The sequence below is a fragment of the Leptodactylus fuscus genome, chromosome 2 (assembly GCF_031893055.1).
Source record: "Leptodactylus fuscus isolate aLepFus1 chromosome 2, aLepFus1.hap2, whole genome shotgun sequence".
Lineage (NCBI taxonomy): Eukaryota > Metazoa > Chordata > Amphibia > Anura > Leptodactylidae > Leptodactylus > Leptodactylus fuscus.
The window spans coordinates 139848431-139865904 of NC_134266.1; the positions used below are offsets into that span (position 1 = coordinate 139848431).

The window sequence follows — 17474 nt, forward strand, 5'->3', positions numbered from 1 at the left end:
GTATGGGGCCGGTGGGGGTGGGGGGGGGGCTAACTGACTGCCGGGACCTGCGGAGGAAGAGTGGATTTGCAGCATGGCCGCGCTACTGCCACTGCTGGTTTTCTTCAGCGGCAGTAGCGCGGCAATCTGCAGGCCCCGGCAGCTAAGACAGTCCCCGGCATCTGCTGTAATAGACCGGCGGATGCCGGGGAGTGTCTTAGCTGCCGGGGCCTGCAGATTGTCACACTCCTGCCGCTGAAGAAAACCAGCGGTGGCAGTAGCGCGGCCATGCTGCAAACCCACATTCAGACTATAAGACGCACCCTCATTTTCCTCCGAAATTTGGGGGGAAAAAAGTGCGTCTTATAGTCCGAAAAATACGGTATTTTATAAAGTTTTTCAGTGACACTTTGTGTTATTAAATTAAAAAAAATATAAATTGAAAACCAGACACAATTTCCCTCCTATTATGTTTATATTTTCCCGGATATAAAAAAAAATAAATTAAAACACATTTGAAAATAAAAACAACATAAAAATACAACCCTATGTGTCCCCGAAAAAAGACGCAAAAATTAGTTGACTGAGACATATGGGAAAAATGTTACAGCCCTCAAAACCGCACATACAAAATAAACCTAAAACGTGTCTGGTCCTGGACCACAAGTTGGCCCGGTACTGAAGTGGTTAAATTGGCATTTTGTTTCAGAGGATCGCTGCTCTTATCAGTTATGCGGTTTTACGTTCTCTGGATATTGTAATTCAGTACTGGTCAGATTTTATGAATGCCGTAGTATTGAATATTTCTGTAAGTGAAATGTATTGTGTACTGAACTTTGGTTTTATGACTTGTATGAGAAAGAGACTCTCACTAGCAGCATTGTGGCTTATTTAAGTGGGATTTTACAACATTGTACTAGATTCAGATGCACAACAGCAATGAATAGCTCCGAACAGATCCCAGTAACTTATGGGGATTTTCAGGCTCCACCAAGGTAACTCTTATTCTGAGAGCAAAAATGGCACTAAAGGCAGCGCATCATAATGACTACTGTAGCAATGACTCCAACCAGAGGCCTCGATGAACATGAAGAAAGCCTTAGAATGTGTTCTTAAGGAGATGAAATGCTGCAGATTGTAAGCGGAGAAAACCCACAGCTTTTCACGTTAAATCTCATCCACTTTGCTGCTAAAGAAATTTAATCCACATGTTGCAGAAAGAATCTGAACAGAACACTTGCAGAAATTGACTTTGAAGATATTAAATGTCTGTTTTAGTACTATGGATTTTAACCGTTTGCAGTGCTTTTGTGGAACAAAATCTGCAACCAGAAACGCACTGCAAGTTTGTATAAAAAAAATCCATTGTGGATTTCCTTAAGAAAAAAAAAAAAACACTAACAAAATCTGACCCATATTCAGATTTGTAAGGAGGCAGACCACATATAAATGTTTTACTATATGTAGACAGTGCACTGAAAACTCCTTTATGAAATCCATGACCTTGCCAGAACGTTTAAAGTCCATTCTTACAGGGAGTGTCTGCCAAAACAAGCTTGAACCTGGCAGAAAATTTTCACATCCACTGGCACCTCACCAAAGCGTTAGATGGCAACTTCAGAAATCTTTGCCATGACTTTAAAACTGAAATGCAATTCTGAAATTTAGTATGGCAAACTGTTGTACTGTGTCGTCCTAATCCAGGCACCCCTGTAAAGCCAAACGTTTTCAGTAGCAACTTTTTTACTATTGAGCAAGGGAATGTGAGTGACCACCCTTTGCTCTGAAACAATGTCCTTAGACTTTCTATAAATTAGTATATTGCTTGTTCATCTTCCTAAGGTGAGACCAAATGTAACAAGAAAATGCAGCACTTGCTGTTAAGTTTTTCTGCTCCTGTTCCGGCCACTCTGCAGCCTTTTTGTGTCCTGAGTGCTGAGCCAATGTGGCATTAGGAGGTAAAAAGGTGTTTGAAATACTGCCAGGGGGCTTCTCCTCTCTCCCCCTCTCACAACAGTAAGTACAGACATAGTAGCGGGTAGTAAGAGAAGAGTGCCAGTCTGGCTGCATTAAACCTTTAGATTATGCAGTCAATTGCAACTACAGCATCTAAATGATTTTAGAAGGGCAGGGCTCCTTCAACTGGACATTGCCAGCCCCGCAAACGCAATTGTGGAGTGCTGATGCCAGTATATGAAGCCTTATGAAGGCCTCCAGGTTGTTTTCCTTCAGTACATATCTATGTCTGCGTCTGAAGCACAATCTAGTGATTTTATCATTTAGCTTAGATTCTTATCTAGTGATTAACTCTATCCCGCCTTCACCACTTTCCCAAAAAGGGGGTGTAGCAAATGTTCGTCAGAAATCTGCCGTGTATTGTCAGAGCTGGTGTGCATTTCCCTTCCAGATGCACAGCACCTCATATATGGGTTGGCATGTGCCCTGTCGTATATCAGGCATAGCCTCTGCTAGCCCTGTAGCTATGAAGACTGGTGTTGGTAAATTTCCACCAGCTTAACCCCTTCAAGCGAAATTGCGTACATGTATGTGGTTGGGTTGAAGGGGTGTATTGAGAGAGCTCAGCACCTGCTGCTAACTGAAGCGATCTGTGCCGATTAAACCTCGGTATTTACAGTACATAGGTGCCATGGGTGCTGCCGTCTTTACTTGATTGATGCTGTCCAATGATGTTAAACCAAGGGGTATTGGGTAATGCAGGGGGACAAAATATGTATTAGTAAAAGATCCTGTCTGAGTAAAGGGGAATGGGGGAGCACTAAAGACAGTATGACAGACCTGGGAGGAACGATCTTTTGATCCAGGGCGTCCAGACCTTGTCATAGATCAGGCAGGGCTCCAAGATAGCGGCATTGATCTTTTCATGGATCATGACAATGTTGATTTGCCGAACTACATCATTCAACGAGAGAAAGGGTTTCCTACAGTTGAAGGCTACGTGAATCTGGGATGCCATCAGAATGTATTGAAATAATTTGAATTAAACATATTTGAGGACAGTGGGCTTAAGATTTAGAAGAAAAATGGGGGCTGACAGTAGTCTATGAATGGCCACCCAAAAGGGCGGATCCACCAAATATTGAAGGTAGTGCCTAAAGCATTGCAACCCTAAAACTAGAAGTGACACTGTAGGATATATGCCATGTGACCTATTAGGGACTAAAGTCCTATGAAGGATCTTGAAAGATGGTTCCATAAGGGTGACCTGCCAGCTGCTTTTGATAACTGAAGTACAACAGTTAGTCCATTTATCTGTGGTCATGGTAGACTTAAAGGGGTTCTTCCAATTCACTCTTTCAGCCAGGCTGTATGCAGTGTCTGCTTCTCACTTCCTGTATTTCTCTCTCCTTCCCCCCTACCCTGCTGAAAGTGACACACAATCCTGCATATCAGATCATATGCAGATGCTTGTACAGATAGGACAATGTCTGTGTTTACATAGAAAGATAACAGACTGCTTTATCAGCAAACTGCAATTATCTGTGGATTGTCCTGCCAGCACTGAGTGAGTCACTTGTCCTATCTTCCAGGTCTGTGGTTATAGCAACACTGTGTAAACAATGGGAGGAATAAGGGGGGGGGGGGAGTGAGAGAAACCAGGGAACCACAGGAAAAAGGATATCTTCCTCAGGACGATGGAGAAGGTAACTTCCCGGAGCATAATGGTTGGGAGGGTAGTCTAGCCAGTCTGGCAAGGTAATGTCAGGAAGATCCAGGAATTGAGCCAAGGAGGACACTTGATCTGGAGAATGAAGGGTAAATAAGGCCCCATTGCAACGTACTTGGAGATGAAAAGGGTGGCCCACCAGTATGTAGCCCCAGAGTCCAAGACAGCTCGTAGAACTGGTTTCAAAAGCCTCCTCATGGCCAAGGTGCGGTGGGAGACGTCCAGGAGCAGTTGCACGGGATTGTCCATGAAAGTCACAGAACCGTGTCTCCAATCAGCCTGAAGGATATCCTCCTTCTCCCTAAAGAAATGCACTCGGCAGAGGACGTCCCGTGGCTCAGTAGCCCGACGAGAACCCAGCACACGGTGGACCTTATCAAGGTTGATTTCCGTGTCCATAGGGCGGGAGAGGACCCTGTTAAAGATCGAGACAACATCTGACCGTAGCTCAGCTGGCGGGACGGAGTCGGGGATACCTTGGGCTTGATATTGTTCCGCCGGCCCCTGTTCTCCCGGTCATCCACTTGAAGCAGAACATGCCTGTTGAGGGTGCGTTGAGCAGACAAGCTCTGTTCCACAGCCGTGAGACGTTGATTGATGGACGCTGTCTGCTGCTGGGAGGTGACTTGGGCCGACAGAGACTGGAGATTCCATTTAAACTCCGACATTAGCCTCTCCTCTTTTTTTCAACTCTACGGACAATCAGTTCCAGATCCGACTTGGTAGGTATAGTACGGAGAAGATCCCATATGTCCGCCAATTTAGGGCGATGAGAGGACGAGGTAGCATCTGGAAGTGAGGTGTTGGAGGAAGGAAGAGAGTGCAGGACCGCTGGGGTCAAGTTAAAGTCCTGGTCCGAGTTGGCAGGGGCAGTCATTTGACTGGGCACTTCTGGGCAAGAGGTGAGGAGGGACAGACCATGAGGAGGCTGCGGGTCCATAGCTTGTTGAATTGAGACAGACCCTCCTGTAACCGTAGTGGGGAGCCAGGAAGCAGGATTTGCAGATGTAGCCCCAGTGATGTGTGCAGAGCCCTGCAGCAGGAGCTGTGGGGAGGGAGCAGACACAGCTCCAGGAGGATACAGCAAGGCAGGAGAGGGTCCCAGGAGCCTGTAACAGGGAGCCAGCAGCATCATTCACAGGAGGGCATAGTGGAGAGTGTCTCCGTTCAGATTAGGAGTCAGCCCATAACACAGGCAACCAGAAGCACCTGAATGTTTTCCTGTTCTGTTTTGTGCTGTAAAAGATCATCTTACCTCTGTTGAGTCTTCACTTCTGGTTTTGACTCACAATCTCTGACGCAAATTACCAATGTGTGAATAAAGTCTGAGTGACCTAAAAGTGTGTGTACGCTAGTGGCTCAAATGAATAGGCACTACATGTAAAATTTTACATTCTGCCCGTGCTTGTATGCGTGTGCTCCAAGAATGAAAGTGACTACTCAATCAGCTCCCTATGACATTGTTCCAAATAAACATGTACGGTATGTGTTAGCACAGCGCAAGGACTAATGTGTGTCAGTGTAATCTGCGTACCGCACTGCAGAGGATGTTGGTGGTATATGTAGCAACAAATTTCTCAAATGTGTCCTAGAATACTTAATTAGGCTAAAATTACATATACCGTTTTTGTGGCAGTTTTCTAAACCAAAACCAGTTATGGATTCAAAAGGACGACAGATGTTAAACCTCCACTCATCTATAAAATAAAGAACCACACCAAAAGTATTGTAGTAACTTGCTTGTGACACTAGCCACTCTTTATTAACAACACCATACAATACAGTTGGGTGAACATGGCTGCTGCCTCCTAGTATGTGGGAGGGCTAGGGCCAGGCATAGACACACTTCCACTTACTCCCCTGAGCAACCAGAATCTGGCCACTTGGTGCTTGACCAAGTTTCTATGAACCAGGGACCAACTACTTGTGTCCCTCCACAGACAAAAATCCATGTTATCAAGTTTGGGTTTATTTTACTGTGTTACCCATACATACCATCTGCATGTGTGTAAAGTACATTTTATAGGATGGGCCTTGCTCTGCTATATGATCTACAGATAGAATGACTTCACCCCTAATCCCTTCACCCAATTACCTTGATACTTACCTTCCATCCAAAGAACCAGCTCCTATTCATCCATTACCTCATCTCAGGCTAGCCAGAACCAACACCTATGTAACTAACTTCATTTTGCATCTACTAACCCTTACCTTCCCATCAGACTATCCTGCCACTGGCAGCCATGTAACCATATAGAAAACCCTATACCAGACTATACCTAAGCTTATCTTCCTGTCAGACTACCTGGTACTTGAAGCCATGTATACTATTTCATTTTGCACACAGCACACAATGGCTCCTTAATGTCATTTAACCAATTCAACACATTTTTTCTGCAATATGTACATGAGATTAAATGATTATTTAATTAATTTAGCTGTGACTGAAACTGGCACCAAGCAGTAGTAATTTTGGAGCTTTCTAAGACTCTATAAGACTACCCTCTAGTTTAGATAATGTATGAAGTCTCCAGCAAGCATCAGTCCTTTCTGAGACACTTCAATAAATATAATTAAACTAATTTGTCAAAAATTCCTCAGCAGTCGAGAGGAATTGGTGATATTACTTACAAACGTCACCAATTCCTTACTTGTGAGTGCTTAGGCCACTTTTTGGTCTATGTGGTCATGTGGGGTGCAGGACTTCTGGCAACAAGGACCCAACACGAACCTGAGCGGACATCAGTGGCAGACGGCAGAGCATTGCAGAGAGGCGAGTATGCTTTGTTTTAAATTTTACACCTCCCCTAGCCTCCAAATAAGTTGCCCAATTACTGGACAATCCCTTTAACCATGTAAGAGCTTTCAACATCTACAGCTCAGGGTTTAAGCAATTCTCATTACAATTTACCACAAGCAGGAACTATGCCTGTATCCCTAGTAGATCCTGAGATAATTGGAGCTGCATATACTGACAGCTTTTACTTCAGCTGTGCAGGGATCATACATACATGGAACTGCCATGTAACCCCTTAGATCCCGCAGTAAGTGCTGACCACAGCACCTAAGTGGTCTGTAATTTCTTTTTTTTTTTTTAATCAACTGTAATTTTTATTGAAAATTTTACAACATACAGAGTAAAAAAAGACAATAGAGAGGCCAAAGAAAAAAAAAAGGCACTCATGTAACAATGGAACAAAGTAACGAACAATCAGAGCATAAAGAATACAAAAAAATACAGGGGATACACAGACCACAAAGGGAAGAACATGAGGGGAAGGGGATTAAAGGCCATTCAGAGCACAATAAGCGTCCCAGGATGATCAAACTTCCTGAAATACGTCTAGAGTGTGGTTCAGGGAAGCCGACAAAAATTCCATGCTACGCACCTCTTTTAGGCAAGCCACTAAGTCAGGGCCTGTGGGAGGCAGGGTGCGCTTCCAATGCAAGGCAATGAGGGTTTTGGCTGCCGTACACAGGTATAAAAACAGTTTGGAGGTGTGTTTACCTAAATGGGGAGGGGGGAGATGGAGCAGGTAGGTAAGAGAGTCCAACGGAACCCCTCAAATAAAGAGAGCGTCCGTGAGAGACTGTACCTCTCGCCAAAAAGGGCAAACACCTGGACAATCCCAAAAAATATGGCATAAGGTACCCAGGCCCACCCCACAACGCCAGCAGACAGGCAGGAAGTTGGGATAAAGAGAATGAAGCAGAGCGGGGGTGAGATTTCAATGCAGTAACAATTTTCTATTGGGTCTCTCAGAAGGTAATGCATGTGGAGGACTTGGCTGTACGTGACTAGATAACCTGCCACTGGCCAGGTGAGATGTCCCTATTCAATGCCCTGGACCACCGGTCCATGTACTGTACTTATGGGAGGAAGGGCCACTCATTCCCGAGGAAACAAGCAGCCGATAGATACCTGAAATTAAACCAGCTGTGGAAGTATCCGCCTTACAAACCCTTTCAAAAATTGTGGGCCGGGAGACCCTCAGGGAACCGAACTGAGATACCATAAAATGAGCAATCTGCCTATAATGTAGCCATTTTGAGGGAGGCAAGCGCAGTACGGATGTAAAATGGTCATAGCATTCTCTATAAAGTACAGGCAAAATCCTAGTGGACAGGAGAAGCGGGTCCTTTAAGACACTAGGGTATAGCATTCTTTATACAGTATAGGCTAAATCCTAGTGGACGGGGGAGCGGGTCCTTTAAGACACTAGGATATAGCATTCTTTATACAGTATAGGCTAAATCTTAGTGGACGGGAGGAGTGGGCCCTTCAAGACACTAAGGTATAGCATTCTTCATACAGTATAGGCTAAATTCCAGTGGACAGGAGGAGCGGGTCCTTTAGGACACTAGGATATAGCATTCTTTATAATAATAATACATTTTATTTATATAGCGCCAACATATTCCGCAGCGCTGTACAATTTGTAGGGCTCAAATACAGACCGAAAGATACATTACAAAGAAAGTCGATTCACATAATGGGACTGAGGGCCCTGCTCACAAGAGCTTACAATCTATGAGGTAGAGGGGGTGACACAAGAGGTAGCAGGGGTGGCATTACTTATGCAGTGGTCAGACACTTTTGTAATAGAGGTTACTGTCCTTACACAAACATAAGACTTTATGAGCCGTCAACAGTCGTGTCCTTTAACATGTGGATGGAGCTTGGACCTATAAAGTTAGCATGAGATGACATCATATCATGTGGGGAAATGTGGGAGCGGGGACAGAGGAGGGTTAATGGTTTACGTTAGAAATTGTGATAGGCCTGTCTGAAAAGATGCGTCTTTAGTTTGCGTTTGAAACTGTAGAAATTGGGAGTTAATCTGATTGTCCGGGGTAGAGCATTCCAGAGAAGTGGTGCAGCTCAGGAGAAGTCTTGTATACGACCGTGGGAGGTTCTGATAATAGAGGATGTAAGTGTTAGGTCATTCAGTGAGCGGAGAGCACGGGTTGGCCGGTAGACAGAGATGAGGGAGGAAATGTATGGAGGTGCAGCATTATGGAGAGCCTTGTGGATGAGAGTGATAACTTTATATTTTATTCTATAATGAATAGGCAGCCAATGTAACGACTGGCACAGACCAGAGGCATCGCTGTAGCGTCTAGCCTGATAGATGAGCCTGGCCGCTGCATTCAGAATAGATTGTAGAGGGGAGAGTTTAGTGAGGGGAAGACCGATTAGTAAGGAGTTACAGTAGTCAAGGCGAGAATGAATCAGAGACAATAAGTGTCTTTAGTGCATCTCTGGTGAGGAAAGGGCGTATTCTGGAGATATTTTTGAGGTGGAGGTGACATGAACATGCGAGTGATTCAACATGAGGGGTGAAGGAAAGGTCTGCGTCAAATATGACCCCGAGGCAGCGGCAATGCTGCCTAGGAGTTATAGTAAGGCCTGAGACTACAATGGATATATCAGGGACAGATCTATTAGATGGTGGAAACAGTAGTAGTTCAGTCTTGGAGAGATTTAGTTTCAGATAGAGAGAGGACATGATATTAGAGACAGCAGAGAGACAGTCACTGGTGTTCTGTATGAGTGCAGGGGTGATGTCTTTATACAGTATAGGCTAAATCCTAGTGGACAGGAGGAGTGGGTCCTTTAGGACACTAGGATATAGCATTCTTTATACAGTATAGGCTAAATCCTAGTGGACGGGAGTAGCGGGTCCTTTAGGACACTAGGCTATACACCAGGGGTCAGCAACCTTCTGCTCTCCAGCTGCAGTGAAACTACAAGTCCCAACATAATCCATTCACTTCCATGGGAGATCCAAGAGCAGCAGACCAAGTAAGCTACTGGGAGTTGTAGTTTTACAGCAGCTGGAGTGCCGAAGGTTACCTACCTTGATATAATAGTTCTCAACCATCCCAGTATCTCCAAAGAACACACCATACGTCCTGCGCCCAGCAGTGTGGCGGTAAAGCCAACCAATCACAGACTTTCTAACATAGTACACTGTTACAGACGTTTGAGAAACCTTCTGCTATTGGTGAGTGTCGCGCAGCCATCTGGTTGGTTGTAATGAATGATGGGCGCGGCTAAGTCATTCGAGGAAGTGCACTGCCGCGCTGCTACCTACTTCCGGTCCCTTGCAGCACATTAATCCTCTGCTTACAGGTTCCGGGCTCTGTTGTAGCTCAGTAATATAATACTGACTAAAGTGCTGAATGTGTCTAATATTATTGTAGTACTGCTCCTACGTATACGTGCCCGCATCTGCAGCCATGAGACGTCTACACTGCTCTGTACTGTAGTGTGCCAGACGTGTAGTGCCAAATCACATCACCGGGGGACAGAGCTCACGTTATACTCTCACCGGCCTCCCTGTAGGGACGCATCAGGTATCTGTGCACAATATATAGATGTATGGCTGATCGAGCTTCAGTGTGATGGACAGTGTGGAATCTGACATTTACATTAAGTTAGAATTTGGATAGTACTGGCATAGTCCACAGGGATGTTTACAATGCAGTTGTGTCGTCCTTGTCACCAGTCTCAGGATCCATTCCTGTTGTATGTTCATCATCTAGAAGCATTTGTGTTATCACCATCAGTAATTGTCAGTGTTATATAGGACCTAACCAGCTATAGAAGCCAAATAAATATTGCATATTCTTTCGGGTGAAGCTTGGTTGTGTGAATGCACTAGCCTTGTCATCCATTACTATTAGTGTTGGTAAATCCATACCATCTCTCACAATATACAAGAATTGGAGATATTTTATGAGTGAGATTAATCTAAAGCTGGATTCAAACCTACCTTGGAGTGTCCGTAGGAGAAAACTCCTGCATGGAGAACTTTTTTCTCTGCTGGTTTCTGTCTAAAATTTTTGAAAAAGGTTTCTGCATGTAACCAGCCTGTGGGCTAGTTCACACAGAGTTTCTTTACAGGTGGATGTTGACGCAGAAGCCGCCTCAAAATTCGCCTGCAAAAACAGCCCCCATTGACTTCAATGGGATCCGCTAGCTTTTTTTTCTGCTAGCTAGTAATGGATTCTGCGACTTAGTCAGCCGCCGTGCCTGCAGCTCGTGACACACTCCTCTTTAGGCTCATTCATTCGGGCCTAATCAGGAGCAGGATCTCGCGACGGAATGCCGATGCGGTGCTCCGGCATCCCATCGCAGCTAGCCACATGGAATGTTCACATTGAGGAATAGGTTTGTGCCACCTTTTCCTCCGTATGAACGTACCATTTAAGTGTACAGTGTGCCGATACAGACCCAAATGACAGAATGCTTGTGTGAACCTTGCGTAAAGGTTTGTTCACACAGCTGTTTTTTTCCATGCTGAAATATCAGCCACTGATTTGAAAGATTTTCTGTGCTGATTTGGATTCTGCTGCAGACTTGCTGCTTGCTCTATTGTGGATCTGCCTACTAATGAGCCCCAAAGTTTATGAATATGTCTTATAGGCATTCTGTTAGCAATACATTTGTTATAAAATGAATCACCGTATCTTCTAGGGGCAATTCTACAGTTTCCAGATATGTTATTCAGCTTTGGAATGCAATGAAGGGAGTTTTTATGGCATTGATGGGTTTTTAATGTTGATGACTTATCCCTCACTGATCAGGTACCTCCTGTATTAGAGCTATAGCATGTACTAAGATGGCTGCAGATGGGTCCACACACTGTGTAGTGGCAATTCTGGAGTACAGTAGCTCAACTCCCGTTCATTTGAATGAGAGCAGAGCTGCCCTACTCTGGTGTGGCTAACACAACCTGGATGGAGCTTTCTTCTTTCATCTCCATACAATACTTCTAGCACTTAAGGCAGCTAAGAAAGGCTGATTGGTGGTGGTGCTGATGGTCTGACCCCTGTCATCTAGTACTAATAACCTGTCCTTAGGGTTGGTCATCAAAATCAAAAACCTGTGAAACTCTTTTAAGGCCTTCATTATTACTAAAAAATAAACAAGTGTTGGATTTGCTAATGTCTAGATTATGTAGCTTGTCATTGCTGATACTTGTTATACTGTTGTTTATCTATTCTATTATCCACAACCAGCATGACTTTTAAAATGTTTTATTTCTGGACTAACTGTGCATGTAGTGAAAAGCAAAAGCAAAAACAAAGTCAGTAATTAAAAATGTAATTTTCTTTTCCAGGAGTCTTCACAATGGGTGACAGCTCATGTCTGCAGTATGTCAGCCCATATGCCTTTGAAGCAATGCAGAAAGTAGATGTGGTACGGTTGGCTGCTCTGAGTGATCCAGAACTGAGGCTTTTATTGCCATGTCTGGTTCGCATGGCCTTGTGTGCTCCAGCTGACCAGAGCCAGAAATGGGCTCAAGACAAAAAGTTGCTTCTTCGGCTGCTATCAGGAGTAGAAGCAGTTAATTCCATTGTGGCATTGCTCTCTGTAGATTTTCACGCATTAGAGCAGGATGCCAACAAAGAACAGCAACTGAGGTATGTTATATACTTGCATTTATTCTCCTGGTTTATTAAATCTGTCATTTTGTACCATTCTTTTTTTAATCACCCTATATATTTCAGTAACATTGTAACACAGTAACATCTGACTGACATATTCTTCTTCATAGACATAAGCTTGGGGGAGGTACTGGAGAAAGTATCTTGGTGTCACAGCTTCAGCATGGCCTGACATTAGAGTTTGAGCACAGTGATTCTCCTCGTCGGTTGCGACTAGTGCTCAGCGAGTTGTTGGTAATAATAAATAAGGTATGGATTTCTAATATATCTTTGCATAGTTGTCACTCGTGACATTGATAAAGAAAAGGACTGCATTTCAGCCTTGAATTCATGCTGCTTTGTTTCTCCACATCTCTTTAGTTTTGGGGGCAGTGAGTGTTGTAAGTTTTAGTATTGCTCTACAATATAAATCCTGTGTAAATTGTATGTATTTTCATGACTGTTTTTGTAGGTTGCTGATTCTAATGGTGAATATTTTCTGAAGTCGTCAGAGCTCTTTGAGAGTCCTGTTCACATGGAGGAAGCTGCAGATGTGCTCTGCATTTTACAAGCTGGTACAATTTTAGCTCATGTTTATTCTACTGCATATTGTAATGCTGTGATCTTGTTAAGCTTCCCATTTTATTTATTGTTGGAAGAGGTGGGTTGCTGTGTATTGCACACTTAAACTGTCCATAAACTTTAGACAAATGCAAGCCAGCTGATTGTCTGAGCTATATGGGGGCCTCCTGACTCTCCCTTCATGGAAGATGTTGGGAAAAATAAGGGTCAGGTATGTTACAATTCAGCTACAGAGGTGTTTGGCAGTGGTGTGGTTCTTATTATTATTGAAAACATATGCTCAGTTCAGAGTGAGTATGTCTATGGGGGAGGGATCAGAACTTTATCTGTTCTCAAGGTTAAAACTTATCTCTTGTCTTAAGAATGAATAATTTTTTTTCAGTTTTTTTTTTTTTATTTCCACAGTTCATTTACCATTATCCTTTGTTCCTTCATAGAACTGCACACGCTACTGCCTATCACGGATATGGCTGAAGCTCTCCTCCATGTTCGCAATGGAGCCTGGTTCCTTTGTTTGCTGGTTGCCAATGTTCCAGACAGCTTTAATGAAGGTGAGCTAAAGAATTTATCCCTGTAGATTTTTAAGAAGGCGACCATCTGTTTGTCTGACATTTGTGAACAATAGAGATGAGCGAGTAGTATTCGATCGAATACCTCCCCTATGTAGGTATTGGTGTAATCGGTCGAATACCACGTGGTAAATGCAGTAAAAATTCGATTCCCCTCCCACCTTCCCTGGCGCTTTTTTTACACTAATACCTATGCAGGGGAGATATTCGATCGACTATTACTCACTCATCTTTAGTGAACAACATTCAAAGATTTGTTTGACAGCAGCCACAGAGACTTGTATTCTAAGAATAATGCATTGACTTATGTGGGAGAGTGTCCGAGGATGGCCCTGTGACGATTGCAGAAATCGTTGTGTAGGGAGGAAGACAGAATGGTAGATGCATACATTTTTCGCTACAATTGTTGACGTGTTGCCAAGTGCAGTGCTTATTGTGAAAACTGCACTATTTTAAGAATTTATATATATATATTTTTTTTGTAATGTAATGACTTCTAAAAGACCATGGGAGATTTCTATTGATTCCTTGTTTGTAGCTACTATATAGCATGTAAGGGTGCATTCACACTGAGTAAACGCTAGCTTATTTTGTAGAGTAAAATTACACTTGTAAATTTTGCTATCCCATTGACTTCAATGACATTTTACAGGCATATTTTTACAGGCGTATTTTTTACAGGCGTATTTTTACACTTGTAAAAAAATATCATTGAAGTCAATGGGAAAGCAAAATTTACAAGTGTAATTTTACTCTACAAATAAGCTAGCGTTTGGGCCACACGGTGGCTCAGTGGTTAGCACTGCAGCCTTGCAGCGCTGGAGTCCTGGTGTTCAAATCCCGCCAAGGGCATAAAACTATCTGCAAGGAGTTTGTATGTTCTCCCCGTGTTTGCATGGATTTCCATCCCATATTCCAAAGACATACTGATAGGGAAGAATGTACATTGTGAGCTCTATGTGGGGCTCACAATCTACATAAAAAAATAAAATAAAAAAAAGCTAGCGTTTACTCAGTGTGAATGCACCCTAAGACTGCTATGAAAATAATACCATTTCCGTCATGCAATTGGGGCCATCTAGTGGCCAATGTGAAAACTGCAGTGCAGCAGAATACATTTTCAAGCTGGCTAAACACACTAATATCAAGCAAACTTGGTTAATGATCTCTTGTGTTGGAGGGTCTACACTTCACACTTATATCACACTTCAATCCTTATCCTTCCTACTGCTGCTCCAGGTCTGTGTGATGTTACAGCCAATGCCCTACTCTGCCAGCGAGTCCATGGAATGATCATGTGACTTAGAGTTGTAGTGTCAGCAGTAGATGCTGAGGAATGATACTTGCCCACTACAGAGCTAACCATGAGGGTTCCAGGGGGTAGTCTGCTATACAGTAAGCTTTTTTTTCTCTATAGTTTCCTGAATACGTTGAAAAAAAAAAAAAATCTCCTTCCTTTTGTAACTCTATCAACGAAGACTTGTCGGTTTGCATAGGAACTCTATAAAGCAAATGGTAGAATTTTTTTTCTATATTGAAGAGTTATTTTGCAAAGTTTCTTACTTTTTTTTTTCTTTTTATTACTTTTGATGCTTAGGTGTAGAAGTGAACATAGTATTTATGTAATGTTTGTGTAAATTTCACCAATGTGTTATGAGTAAACTAATAAAATTTGCAATTTTTTGTTTTATATATGAATATATATACCGTTAAATATTTATTGTTGCCTTCAATATCGTGTGTTTTCTTTAGTTTGTAGAAGTTTGATAAAAAATGGAGAACGCCAAGATGAAGAAAGTGCTGGAGGAAGGCGAAGAACAGAAGCTCTTCGCCAGCTGTGCAAGATGAATCCATCTCAGGCACTAAAAATTCGAGGCATGGTGGTAAGTAGTTTGTTACTTCATGAATTCTATTATATGAACTGTGATCATACTTCCTAGAAAATCAAGTACGTTTGTGGTGTGTGCTAATTTGTGACAGGTAGAAGAATGTCACCTTCCGGGGCTTGGTGTAGCATTGACACTCGATCATACGAAAAATGAGGCTGGTGATGATGGTGTTAGCAATATGGTGTGCTTTGTAAGCGGGCTACTCCTTGGGACCAATGCAAAAGTTAGGACCTGGTTTGGCACATTTATTCGCAATGGTCAACTGGTAAGATTTTTAACTTTGGTTTAATGCTTTTTTCCTGTAAAATAATCTGTTGTATGTATAATCTGCTCTAGTTGGATTTAAACCCTGAAATGAAAAATAACTTCCAGGTATTTATTACATAGTTCTACTTTAATATTACTTTGTGTACGTCTTTTTCTGCATTTTACTTTAGAGAAGACGAGAGAACAGCAGCTCAGTATTGTGGCAAATGCGAAGGCAGCTCCTATCAGAGTTAATGAGTATTCTTCCAACTGAGAAGAGGTCACAAGTATCACAGGGTGGTGGTATTGAACATGGAGGACCTTCATATTGTGGACTGAAAGAAGAGCATGTAGTCAAAGCCAGTGCCCTGCTTCGCCTATATTGTGCCTTGATGGGAATTGCCGGCCTTAAGTAAATACCATTTTCTTAATTTCTTGCACTTTTTGTAATGTTGTAGCACAGACCTGTGAAAAATGTAGTGAAGTCAACTGTGGTAAAGTGTTTTTTTTTTTGTTTGTTTTTTTTTAGCCATGTGACCTTTACAGATATATTTTTGTCCCTTCTACTGATTGCCTTTTATGGATATGTTAATGGCTGCAATCGGTGTGTAGGTCAGTTTCACTTGGCTTGCCAACACATCAGATATGGGATCAAGCTACTTTATTTGTATATCTATTTATTATTTTTAGCCACTGTACAATAAATGGGCATTGATGTTCAGATTCATTAAATGGAAAACAATCATGTATGTTTAAAGGTGAAAAAATCGTATTTTCATGAAATCAGCATTTTATCCTCATGTGTATTAGCTGAAAAGGGCTTTAGGGGAATTTCTTCTCCTGCTTAGAGCTTCGCCCCTACTTGCCGCAGAGCTTCTCCCTCCGTTGCTTGAGTGACATGTCCTATTTGTCACATTTTTCTTCTCCAGTTAGGGGCATTTATCTGGTCACAGAACAAATGCCCCAGCCCCAGGAACACCCCTAAAGCCTTTTGCAGACAATCTGCATAAGAATAAAACCCTGATTTTCATGAACATAGACCTATAAACTCTTTTACCAAAGGAATTCTTAATTACTTCAAGATCTCTTATGGTGTTTGTATTTCAGGCCAACAGATGAAGAAGCTGAGCAAGTGCTTCAGCTCATGACCAGTCGTCCACCTGCAACTCCTGCCGGGGTGCGATTTGTCTCCCTTTCTTTCTGTATGTTGCTTGCATTTTCCACACTAGTAAGGTGAGATGGCTGCCATGCATATTTGTGTGAACTTTTTTCACACACTTTAGCTCAGTCAGTCTTGTGATCAGTTGTTGGCATTTCCTATGTTAGATAGCTTTTTAAAGAGGCTTTAGGATATTTAAGATATTACTAACAATGACTAGTGTCATGCATGTTAAGGTACTTGTAGGTGTTTTGCCTTACAATATGCTATGTATTCTAGGTTGACATAGTCTGATTCAATACTTATAATAATAATAATAATAATTTTATCATTATTTTTGTATATTGTTTTACATTATCTAGTCAGTCGACATAAATTCAACAAATTAAAAAGATTCTATCATTACAGGAATTTAGTTTTTGTTCTCTGTAAATGATGGTTAAGAAAATAACTTTGGGGGTTTCTAATGTGCGCAGAATAAAACACATGTAAATGTGCCATATTCCCTTGGTTGATGCTGATGAACTTGTCTTTTTTTCAAACCATGTTAATGTAATTGTGTTGGTTTTGGTAGGCTTTATTAATATTATAAAGAATAATTTCTAGGATATTATTTTTAAGATTTTTTCTGGGCTTTGTAATTCCTGAATGCAATATGTTTTCCTAATAAAACCAGTGGGAAAATAACAAAAATTCCTTCCCCGATGTACCTGAGACAAATAGAGCTTTCTACAAGTTTAACTTTGAAAGACCTGGTCTCCTTTAATATCTTTTATTAATGACCGAGTGGAGAGTTTACTGAATAAACTTTCGATATTTGTACATAATACTAAGCTCTGTAAAGTAGTCAACACAGAGGAGGATAGTAGAATACAACAGGGGGATTTGAGGAAGCTAGAGAAATTGCAAATTACCGTAGTTTAATATCG

The 17474-nt window shown here is 42.2% G+C and overlaps 1 protein-coding gene across 1 annotated transcript in view; it reads left to right on the forward strand.

Annotated features, from left to right (window-relative positions):
• Window positions 1-9786: 9786 nt before the first annotated feature.
• Window positions 9787-17474, forward strand: part of INTS2 (integrator complex subunit 2) — a 34093-nt gene continuing 26405 nt past the window's right edge. The window contains exons 1-9 of the mRNA XM_075264735.1: window positions 9787-10024; window positions 11794-12097; window positions 12232-12370; window positions 12573-12675; window positions 13120-13233; window positions 15004-15134; window positions 15232-15405; window positions 15578-15798; window positions 16494-16619. Of these exons, the coding sequence (XP_075120836.1) occupies window positions 11805-12097; window positions 12232-12370; window positions 12573-12675; window positions 13120-13233; window positions 15004-15134; window positions 15232-15405; window positions 15578-15798; window positions 16494-16619 (1301 nt within the window). The 5' untranslated portion in view covers window positions 9787-10024; window positions 11794-11804. The remainder of the gene's footprint in view (window positions 10025-11793; window positions 12098-12231; window positions 12371-12572; window positions 12676-13119; window positions 13234-15003; window positions 15135-15231; window positions 15406-15577; window positions 15799-16493; window positions 16620-17474) is intronic.